General features: G+C 41.0%; 1 protein-coding gene across 1 annotated transcript in view; it reads left to right on the top strand.

Annotated features, from left to right (window-relative positions):
• The window catches only part of CHN2 (chimerin 2), a 167,226-nt gene that overhangs the window by 147,181 nt on the left and 7,941 nt on the right, over positions 1–12,104 (top strand). Inside the window, exons 8-10 of the mRNA XM_068935251.1 lie at positions 368–452; positions 3,303–3,476; positions 5,330–5,407. Coding sequence (XP_068791352.1) covers positions 368–452; positions 3,303–3,476; positions 5,330–5,407 — 337 coding nt within the window. The remainder of the gene's footprint in view (positions 1–367; positions 453–3,302; positions 3,477–5,329; positions 5,408–12,104) is intronic.

Genomic DNA, 12,104 nt, shown 5'->3' on the forward strand with positions numbered 1-12,104 from the left:
ACTGACTGCAGTTCTTTGGCTTGCTAATTTTACTTTTTTCTCCTTTGACTAGTGAACCTGGTTTCCTCCGCTCTGCTGTAACTTTGCTAGCTGAAATGTCAGCTAGCAAAAATGATTTGGTTTCAGTGTCTTACACAGCCCAGTTCTCTGTTATGTTAAGCCTATTGAAAGATAAACTTCAAGATCAAAGCACATTTCTGTTCCCATGGTTTATTTCATCCAGACTTTGGAAAGATGTGGGCACTGTGTGCTATAGATTTACTCCTACTGAGTCCTCTGTTGTTTATCCATTTTACTTGTTCCATCTGTCAGACCATCTGCCTCCCAATGACCCCATTTCTTTTTTTTTCCCCCATTTGTGTTCCAGGTCCACACATTTCGAGGTCCGCACTGGTGCGAATACTGCGCCAACTTCATGTGGGGTCTCATCGCTCAGGGAGTGAGATGTTCAGGTAGCTCTTAAACGTTTTTTGTCTTGCTCTTTAAGTGCTCGAATATACGTCTTCCCACCGCCGAGTCTGCATTCCCTGCAGGAGCGGAGCGTAGGGATGACTTTACACAATGTGTCAAGAAATCCTCCTGCATGAATTAGAGCACTGTGGTTTTGCCCAGTCCTGGGAAGTACAACGTATTACACGCACAGGGTTTTAAACGGGAATGATATGTGTGCAGCACCCACAGGCCAGGTCTGCTGTTAGCAAAGGAGAGTATCCCTGATAGGGCAGGTAAAGATCTTCTCTCCTTCCAGACACGAAGAGCTAACACAAACGGGGCGGCAGGCTTTCTCATTTACCATACTGGGCTGCCTGAGTTCACACAAATATACAAAATCTATTGGAAAAGAAGCTGGACTGCCCCTTATTTTGAAAAATTGGCCATAGCTTTCCAAATACAGCATTTAGAAATGTTGTCCTATTTGTTTTCCTGCCTTGGCTGGTTTAGAAATGAAGCTGTCAGCCCTTGTTCACTGAAGGTGACATCCTTCTGGTGGTACCTTGGTAATGCCCAGGCCTCGGTGTACAGATCATGAATTCTTCTTGTGTTCTTTATGGTATCTTTTAAGTTTTCCCCTGGAAATGGCAGAACTAGCCAGCCAGCAAGTAGGCTTCATAACTCATCTTTTTGCCACCAACTGTTGAAAAGCGCCCTTGTCTGCAAAAAGACCTTCACCTGTTTCCAGTAAAAATACCATGTGTTGCTGCAAACCTTAAATATCCCACCTTGAGGGAAAGCAGAAAATATGACCTCCGTTGTCCCAGAAGGATTAGTTTTCTGGTGCCTCTGTAACTGTATTAGCATTTTAATGGCTTTTTAATTATTTTAAATTTGTTTATTCTAGTGTGAAAAAGAATCATCTTGCAAAAATGCAATAATCATTACCATGATCTTTTTGAGTCAGGAAATGAAATTGTATTTGGTGCCTTGCAAATGGGGTTTCGTAACTTCATTCTTTTCTTCCATTTTTCAACTGAATATGCTGCTATCTTACCTTTCGCTGCCCTCACTTCTGGGTGTTCCTGAACTCCAATTGGCACCTAACACGTTTGACCCCGACATCTGGGGTAGAGGAGGTGACTGTTACATAAAATTTAGATAGCAGTTTGAAGAATCAAAATACCTTTCAGAAATTTAAGGTATTTGGAAGTGCGGTCTCAGTTACTGCGACATCTTTTCTGCCTGTAGATGAATAGCGGTAAGACCAAGAGTATGAAAAGAGTGTAAAAGAAGGAAAAAGAGTGATTGTTTGCTTTTCAAGTCGTTTGCTCTTAAACACAAGACCAAAAACCGATCCATGCAGAAATTGGCCATCACTAGTGCACAGAGCTGTGTTTGTTCACATACGTAAAATATTAAACTTATGAAAAGGCGTATTTATTTAGTATGAAACATAATACTCCCTCTCATTAAATTACTAACATTTAACTCTCAGTAGACAGATGCATTTGGATTTAACTTTACATGCTTGGAAAAGAGCACTGAAAACAATGCAGGGAGGATCCTAACTGCAGCTGCTCACATTTGTTTAGATTTCACAGAACAGTAATGTATTATCCAGTAATTACTGTATGAAGAAACACACAAAGCCCTCCAAATTCTCTTAAACGTGTAGGTGTGTTTGTAGTGATGGTACGATTTTGCTTGAATAATATTTTATAGAGAAAGATAGTGAAATGTTTTGCAAGTAATAGAGATGTGTTTATGTTTTGAATAGCTCAGGCTGTAAATCTACATGAAAAAGCAGTAACTTAGTAGTGATAATACTAGAAATGTTAAGTTACCCAAAAGGTACTGTTGGTAATAGGCATGACTATGGGAAAGCATTAAAATAGGAATCACATTTCTGTGAGCCAGTGTAACTCACGAGGCTGGTGTTTGCTTTACTGAGGCTTATAAATTTATTTGGCTGCACATTTGAAGCCATTAGAAAAATTCAATTAGTGGAGATCAAGCAGTGATGTTTAAGTTAACGGAAACCTACCAGTGTAACCAAGATGAGAATTTGACTCTGGAATAAGACACCGACAGCAATTTGCAGTCTGAATCACTTGGGTTTACATCATGCCATTCACAGCTTTTTATATGTTTAAACCGACTTACAGACTAAACATCAGGGTCACCTTAGTCACGAGTGAAGTGGTGAGGTCGGGGTGGGAGGTTGTGACCGATCAGCCAAACATGCCGAAACGTGGCACTGCAGGAACGCAGAAGGGGAAGGGCAGCACACCGGCTCAAGCACAGTGAGAATTTAAGTACTGACGTGTTAGGTCCTCAGTCCTTTAGCAGCACTAAGCCACAAGCTGGCCTGCAGAAGACAGTCATTAATGTACTAATTCTATAAAAAGCTAAACTAAAATGCCCAGAAGTTAAGTCTCACGTTTTCAAATGCAACTCCTGAAGCTGAGCGTCCGACCGTGAGCTGACCCAGGCATCTGCAGCTGTGCCATAGCCATCAGGTCAGAGGTGGAGGAAGTACATTTACAGTTTGTATAGTTTTTTAAACAATTAAGCTCGAGTTCACTTTGCCCATAACATTTTTACAGGACATTTTTGTTCTTGTCTTTCTCCTCTTCAGTAATTCAAGCAGCACAGTGAACTGAATGTCACTAAATCCCACCAGTCTTATACGTTGAGAGGCCAGCAAAGTCACTAGAGAGCGACATGAAACATCTCATTTATTCTAGCTTTGCTGAGTGATGGGAAAGTTATGCCTTTTGCTTGGTGTGGACTAAAGAAATAAATGGATAGAAGAAAAACTGTCAGCATTAGTATTAATTAATTAACCTGGCAAACTTTGCTTGCAGACTGTGGGTTGAACGTACACAAGCAGTGCTCCAAATACGTGCCCAACGACTGTCAGCCAGACCTCAAGAGGATAAAGCGAGTGTACTGTTGTGATCTGACCACACTAGTGAAAGCCCACAACACTCAGAGGCCGATGGTTGTGGATTCATGCATCCGAGAGATTGAAGCAAGAGGTTTGTAAGAGTTTGAAGCTGTCATTTGGCTAGAGCAGTGTGATATGCTTTGAAAAGCAGCAGACAGACTAATATAAAAATGGGTTGAATTCCATGCTAAGGTAGGACAAAATAGTACGTTCATGTACACTGAAGACAGGATGAGAGAAGGTTTTTTTTAGTGGAGGTGATACGTTGCTTTGCATCGGCTAGTAAAATTAAATCGTGACATTTCATAATGCAATTTACTGAAATGCTTCTTGAAAAACATGTCAAAACATGTATTATGTTACACTTTCGAAAGGGGTGAACTTTAAAGTGAACTTTAAGTTCATGTTTATGTGTCTTTTTTCATTACTTTTATTTTCTTTTAGCATACCTAGGGACACTTCTAATTTCAGAGTAATCAGTTTAAATCAAACCTGTTATTAATAACCTTTCAGGATATCATGGGAAAGAGACCACAAGTGAATGGAAATTACTGAGCCAAATGAGGTCACAGACTGTGGCATTTTACAATACGTTGCAAGCTGCTCAGGGCAGCAACGTTCACATGACACTGTGCTATTGACTGATGGGTGCCGTGGCTCAGGCAGCGTGTCTCAGCCAAAACTCCAGCCGGTGACAGGTTTTGCTACGCAGAGAGGCATGCCAGATTGAAGAAATACCATATCCCCTGCAACAAAACAATCAGATCATGTATTTTTGCTTTTGGTAGCAAATGTGCATGTCATGCCACCCAATAGGCCAAATTTCCCAGTTAGCCATAGCTTTAGCCCAGACATCTCACAATGCTGAATTCATGGCATCACCGTAATCTGCATGGCAACACATTGATACTAGGCATAGGGATTTCAAAGCCACACATCTACTGAAATGAATCAAAGATTTACAGTTAAATCCCCTACTCTGCTCCGTAAATCTCTGCCAGGATTATATCGTCACTGCAGGGACAAATGGAAAAAATAGGTGGGTCTGAGACAGAAGAGCTTTACTGAGTCAGATGAAACAGCAGGAAGCTGTGCTGCTTTTGAGATGAACATACTTACTTGTGCATTTATTGATTAAGAGAAATCTGCCTGCTGTCTGTCTTTTCAACATCTCTCAATTTCTTTAATTGCTGTAGAGCTATTCATTTCTTTTAAAATGCCGATTTTGTTCTTAAGAAAATGAAGTGTGTTGGATGTAAGTTAGCACGGTCCATGGTCACAATAAGGAGCTCTGGGATTAAAACAAATAACATCTGCCTAACCGTGCTCAGCGAGCTGCCTACTCTGCTGGTGTCCCTTTCATGTGGGCATGGAAAAAAGGTGGGAGTGTTGGGCAGGTGAGCAGGTCTCTAGTGGTGCAAGAGCAGTGAAAGGGATGTACTGACGCGGAGGAGAACAGCCTCCATCACATGCGTCACTTGTGCGTAACTAAAGGTTGACAGCAAAACTGGGAACAAATGTGATCACATGGGAAGGCAGTCACTTATTTGCATTGCTATTTATCATTAAGCAACTGGTACATGGAAGAAGACCTTTAAAGCTTTACTAATTGTAGGTAAATCCAGAAAAATCTCCCAGATAAAATGAATAATTCATGATAATGCTACCTGCCCCAGCATTAGCAAATTGCGTTATTATCTTCTAATATTATCTATTATGTTCCTAACAAAATCAGAAAATATAAATTTTAAAATCCCTTAATCTTTTAAAAAACAATTTGAAATTACCTTGATTCTTCCTCAAATGTTCTAAAGTTTGACATTGCCATTAATAATTTTGCTACACTTATTAGACCTACATTTATTTTAGCTTTGTTGTTTTTAACCCTGAATATTTTTGGTTGTTAAAACAAAGATGATGATAACCAATAATTTTCTGTTTCAGGTTTGAAGTCTGAGGGCCTCTACAGAGTTTCAGGCTTCACTGAGCACATTGAAGATGTGAAAATGGCCTTTGATCGAGGTATAACATTTTTCAATTTTTACAATTTTTTATCAAAGCTTTCAGTTCTAGGACTTTTCAGTTATTTTCATGTTTGTATTAGGTACCATGATAATGCAGCTGGCATATAAGCAGATATACAGAAAGCAGCCTGTCTTTTCTGATTTTTTGAATAAATCTGCAGTACTTTTCATAAGAAGAAAAGTGTATTTCATAGTTAGAAGGAGTGATTAAATACTCAATAACTAAAGGTAGAAAGAAAAGCTAAGCGCTCAGGTGACTGGGTGATTGCTCAACCCAGCAACACAGTCCAGGTCCCTACTTCAAGTATGAGCCTAGATAGGACCGAGGAGAAGTTCTTAGGCTTGTTTTAGCAGACTTAATGTTTTATAATATGATGATCTGTTTATAAGTTTAAGAGCCGGCAAATCCAGTCTGGGACTCAGTCCGCATGTGGCCTTGATCACAGCACTGCACACCCAATGGCCATTTCCATGTCTGCACAAGAGACCAGAGGAGCCTTAGGGGGATCAGCTGCACAGCATATTGAAAAACTGTAATAATTAAAACATCACCGTTTAGTCATAATTACCATACTGGTAGCCCTTCTGAATTGATTTGGCTGATTACCTTAGTTTTGGTCATGCGAGCAGTCTTTGCATGCAGGATTAATTTTAAGTATATATGTAAGTAAGTGCTGCAGAGCAGGGCCTTCATGAACAGGTAACACATGTTCAGGTGCAACATTTAAGAAGATATGTCAATATTCGTCTCTTTTCCCATGAATAGTGTCTTCCCTCCTCCTTCATTTTTTCAAGCATTACATCTGCCGTGTTAGGAAAAAGATTATATCATTATATATATGTGGGTTGGGGTTGAGGGGGGGCGTGGTGGGGCCAGAGCCTGGCACCACTGTGGTGTCGCAGGGCAGCGAGTGACGGCCCCGGGCTGGGCTGAAATGGGGACTGGGGCTGGGGGTGGGCAGGGCAGAAAGGTCTGTGGGGCCCTCGGGGCCCTAACACATATTACACTTGTGGTGCCTGAATAATTCTTTTTTGGAGACAGTGTGCCATGCAGCTCTCCTTGGCAAAGAAGGTCCAACTATATAAGTAGGAATTCCTCAAGAGACTGTTTTCATCCAATAATGAAACAACCTTTGGAAAATCTGCATATTTTAAAATATATGTTGGATGCTGCAGTTGTGAGCATACACATAGACACACACAGTTCAGTTCAGACACACACAGCAAAAGGATATGGCTGCTCTCCTAGGATGGTATTTACTGTACATGTAGCACATCAAGCAGTGCCACGGAGAGGATCGCGTAGTCCCCATAGGTCCCACTCTGCTCCCTCCAGGTAGATCTGGGCGGACAAACCCTTTTGCAGTGGGGGTTAATTCTCTCCCCTGCCGAGTGTACGAACCTGCGTGAAAGGGAGAAGCAGGCACACGGACTGAAGAGGAAAGAGTTTGGAGAAAGCGGCTGGAAATTTGTAACTGAGCACGTGGCTTGAATACTCTCGCAGTTATAGCTGCTTTGTGAATGCTTCTGAGCCCTGGAGCCGGTTTAGCTTTGTATACAGAATATTCTGTCATTACTGCTTGCGCTCATGTCATTGAGCTGATGGCAACAAACGCTTGAATGAGATGCACAGCGAGGAAGAAAGTGTAATTTACTGGCAAAGAAAGCACTATCTTGTAACAGGAAGAGTAAAGTCACTGGCAATACTGGATTTCCAAAGGAAAAAGGTACGGATAAACATGGGAGCAGAGAAAGGAAGAACGGAGTTTGTACACGCAGGTATACACTAGCTGTGGACATAAGTTTATTACTGGGCATAAATTAATAAAAAGCTGTATCTTCGTTTTCTTTTATCAATCTCATGAGGGCAAAGGGACATGAAAGGAAAGAAAAACTGTTGCCGTTAATAATTCTAAAAGCCCTGGAAGAGTGAATGGGAACCTGTTCTAAGAAAGCGGGACTGGACTATTGCTAAGCCCAAAAGCTGAGAACTTCGCTTTCCAGTTTTGAAAACGTTTTCTCCACGTTATTGAGCTGGAAAATGCAGAAGGATATCTTTTGCAGGAAGGGATTTAAAGAGAACCAAAATGGATTTTTTTTTTCCTGACTTGTGGGCCACACAGCAAGGAGGTTGTTGTCAGCTGGCAGAACGGTAAATTGGCAGGACGCTTCCAGTCGGACAGCTCAGGGCTTGCTCGGCTGCCGGATCCCGGTTTGCAAGGCAGAGACCCCAGACTCCCTTCTGCTCGCCAGCCCCGCAGGTGGGAAGCTCCCTCCTCTGTGGGCCGGTTACCCCTGCTTCGCCCCCGGAGCCGCAGGCGTGAGGAAGGCAAGGTCCCAAGGACAGGGAGTAGCCCGGAGCTCCAGCCTCGGCAGCAGAGCTGGGAGCAAGGCAGCAGGCTGTGACCATCGCCCTTCCAGCAAAGCCTGCAGAGCTTTTGTTCAAGTCTCGTTCTCTGCCCAGAAAGTGAAGTTCGTGAAGAGTTTTCCATACCTGTTGTTTCTACATTCACTACAGGAAATTAACATATGTTTGGCAAAAATGAAAATTTTCTGAAGAAAAAGATTGTGCCTGAAATATGAAATGGAAAATTCCATCGGACAGATAGGTCTTGCAACAGAAACAGCCTTATCTGTGGTCCTGCCGCTAGCTCAGACATCTCTGGAGCATGCTGTATAGCAGAAGGTAAATGTGTTTTAAAAGAGCTTGGAATATTTAGCTGTCAAAGCACAGGTGGAGAGCTGGGGTACGGACCCAGAGAAGGGAACTGTTTAATCTAACGGATAATCTTAGCACAACAGCAGTGGATATACACTGGCCACAAATAAATTTAGTTTGCCAATTTAAAGACCATTTTCTAGCTGTCTGAACAACAGCATTCTGAAACAACCTTCTAATAGGAGTAGGGATTAAAAAAAAACAGTAAGGAAAAAAAGCTAGTTTTAAAACGGAGGTTGAGCGGTTTATGAAGAGGATTAAACGGTGTGGGGCCTGCAGTGGTGGAGTACTGCACCCTGCGATTGCAGAGGGCCCTCGCTGGTTTTGCTTCTAAGTCAGTCCCCATGTACCTGGCTACAATGCTAGTATGTTTTCACATCTCTGGAAAATACAGCTCTTAATAAATGGTTTTGAAAATAAACAAGCAAGGAGTCCCTCCTTTTTAATACGCAGGACACACTTCAAGTAATGCTGGAAGGCTTTCCAGTTTCACAACCTCTTCATCAAGCCCTGGGAGACAGAGCCAGCGTAAGGCACAGAACAGGCGCACGGGGCTGCCGGCCAGCAGTACCCCTTCGGCTGATTTCATTTGCAGCTGAAGAGGGACAATGAACAGAAGTCAACCCACCCCGGGACTAATTGTCCTGGCTGTGTCACAGGGACACTCACTTGTGCCTTCCAAGGAATTATAATGAGAACAGAAAAGCACACAGGTTTGAAAGTTAACAACTCAGGAAGAGAATGGTATCATACAGTATAATTATTTTGGTCCAGTAAAGCTGTGATAATTACTTTTAAAACTGGGAGAAATTGGCCCTCATCTTGTTTAAACCAAGGCTCCCTTCCAAAGCCAACGTGGTATAAATGACCCTACTGTAAATGAGAGTTAGGCTCTCTGACACATTGACAATGTTCCATTTTAGTGATTTTTTTATAATGAGAATGGGAGGAATAATGTGGATTTATTTAATCTTGTGAATGTTGGTGCTGTAGAACAACAGTTGCTCTTTGTGAGCATTGTTGAGCTGTGGCCTTCTGACAGCAATAAAACACTTATTGTGCAGGTTATCCACAGGGCTGCCATTGTGATAAATGCCTTCTGTCCTTTCCCTTGTTGTTGGGATGACTGGCTGGTACAATACACTTGCTAGAAATATTGCGCAATTAAATATTACATACAAATACTTAGAGGCATCCAAACCCATTCTCACACTCTTGGGCTGGTGTACCTGAAAACTTGTTCAATTCCAAATCCAAGAAAAACTACAAAGAAGCACATTAGCTTGAGGAAAGTTGTGCAATAAGAATAGAGCATTAAGGAACAAGTAACTTAAGTGCAACTGTAATTCAGTATTCAAAGGGCATAGCTTAGGTTTTAAGAAGGCAATCCTTATTCCATTTCCTTCTCTAATAAACTCTTTATCTATTTATGTGGCTTCCAAAGTCCACTGAAACTTTTACAGAGCAGAAGAAAGACTTTCCTGGGCTTGAGAGGTCCATACTTCAACATAACACAACAAAATATGTTGAGAGAGTCACAGCAACAAGGAAAGAGGAATGACAGGTTTGGGGGAGAATTAAGTTTATAAAGCTTAAACAAACTAAATGTTTGTAACCCAGTGTAAGAAAGATTGCATTAACATGTAGCCACTGCAATAATATTGAAAGTGCTAAATACAGTCTGTGGAAGGTTTTTGTACTGAAGAGTTAAAAGACAGTTAGGGCAATACCATATAAAATATATGTAGTTCATACAATATGTTAGTGCAGATGTAAAGTACATCATGACTTTACCTGCAATGAATTAACTTTTCCTTCTTAGTACTCTGAATTTGAGATGTCTTTGAACAAAATACAAATCCAGGAATTTGGGGAAGACAAAAAATAAGTGTGCAGTCTACCAAAGGGCCTTCAGTGGCTGAAATTCAAAGAAAAAAAGACAATCCAAAATCTGCCAGAGAAAAAGAAAAACGCACCTTCCCCCACATAGCTGCTGCAGAAATATAGAAATACTGTAACGGACATATTGTTATGCTCATTGTAAAAAAATTGTCCGTGTGTTTCCAGTGGATCTATATTCGTCTGTGAAGTGAAGAGAAAAATCTTTGACTCAGGAATTAATGCATTTTTCCTGTAGTAAGCAAAGAGATAAATAAGAGGTATGTCTGAAGTACATTTCCTGTAGCTGAAGTGCCCCTTTAAGGAAGCGTGCTGTGCTGCTTTGTAAAAGTACTAAATAAATGACACTTCCATTTAGTGTACTGGTGACCTGGATAATAGATGCGACCTTCTCCTTTACTATATCTGTTCTGATGCAGCTACTGTCTCCTTGAAGGTATCTATTTTCAGTGGAGCATTTTGAGTGCTCAGTGTCCATCAATTAAATAGAGCTCTCTGCACAACGCTTTGTAACTCTAATGCTACCATGCCTGGAACGTGTGGATTAAACAAAAGATCGGGGCAGTGTAAACATTCTCCTAGGGGTTATTGATGCTGTATTAAATTAAATGCTGGTGGAGGTATTCAAACTGCTCAGCTGCATCAAGAAAGGCTGCTTGTTTTAAACACTTAAGCACATAATCTCCTCTTGATGAGAACATGTAGCGCTATTAGTCTTAATGAGAATTATGTGCATACATTGGACAGGACATATCCCTTCAAGATTAATGCCATAGGTTTGTATAAAATGTCTACAATCAATATAAACTGTTTTACTCTGCTGTGAAAGCCTTTATCACCATCTTAGAAGCAGTGCATCAAGCACACCCACTCATCTGTCTATATCAGGGCATGTCTACAAGCACGAGTTATTGTGAGACAAGCAAGGTGGTGGATTTACAGCATGTCAGCACCTCAGGGGTAGCAGGCCAAGTTCATGCTTGTACCTCCTGGCACATACAAGCAAACTCATTTCCATTGCTCTAGCAAACCTGACCCTGTGTGACCCAATTATCATATTGTCCTAAGCTTTTTATGTCTTTATCTTCACTGCCTCCCATGGGGGGACTTCTGTGATCTTCACTTTACCAGTGGGGAATAGGAGCTAAAGAGTATAACTGATCTCAAAGAAGTCTGAGGAAAAGCCAGGAATTAAACCCAGACAGCCTCAGTCCCTACTTGACCAGTGCGCTATCTTGTCTTTCTAATGGCAGATTGTAGAGGGGCAGGCCCAGAGAGGGGAGTAGGCACACTTCCTTGGAGGGGAGAGGACCTCAGAATTTCTCAAACTGGGGAAAAAAAAATGCAAGTATCAAGGTACGAAGTAGAATAGAATAGAAAGAGTCATCCGGACATGAAAAATCAATTCGATTCAGTCTTGCTGGTAGTTTTTGTAATTTCACTTTTGGCAAGCCAGGGGCTTATTAGCATCAACTGTAAATTTCAGACTCATGTGATTAAAAATGCTCTGTAAAGGAGTTTTGACTTACTGTATTACAATATACGGCAAACAAAATATATGTCATTTTAGTTGCATAATTCATTTAGCCGTTCAACCATTGCAACTCTCCATATTCATTTAACTGAAATTGTGATCCACATTTCAGAATAATTTGTGTTGCTAAATGCCGTAGCACTTCTGTTTAAATTCAAATCTTTACTATAAACAGATAATTAAAATAGGAAGACATGAGAGGAACATCCAAATAATAAGAAGGCTTTAGGACTAATCAGCATGAATAGATTGGTACAGGACTGAAAAGAGCTGGTGTCTACTCTGAGTTTTGCTGCTGCTCTCCTGAGGGATGTTGGAAAATAATGTCATTTGCCTCTCTTTCCCAAATCAAAATGAAAACAGTGATTCATATCCTTTGCATGGTGACATCTGTGGATGAAAAATACAACATCAAAGCAAGGTATTAATAGTTTATTCATTTTCTACATCTAATAAATGGGCCAAATTCAACAAATGTATTATTCAACATGACTTTTTCATTCAACACTAATTCATCACATGTGAGATGGCGCACTGCAGATA

Source organism: Struthio camelus, chromosome 2 (assembly GCF_040807025.1).
Source record: "Struthio camelus isolate bStrCam1 chromosome 2, bStrCam1.hap1, whole genome shotgun sequence".
NCBI classification, from domain to species: domain Eukaryota; kingdom Metazoa; phylum Chordata; class Aves; order Struthioniformes; family Struthionidae; genus Struthio; species Struthio camelus.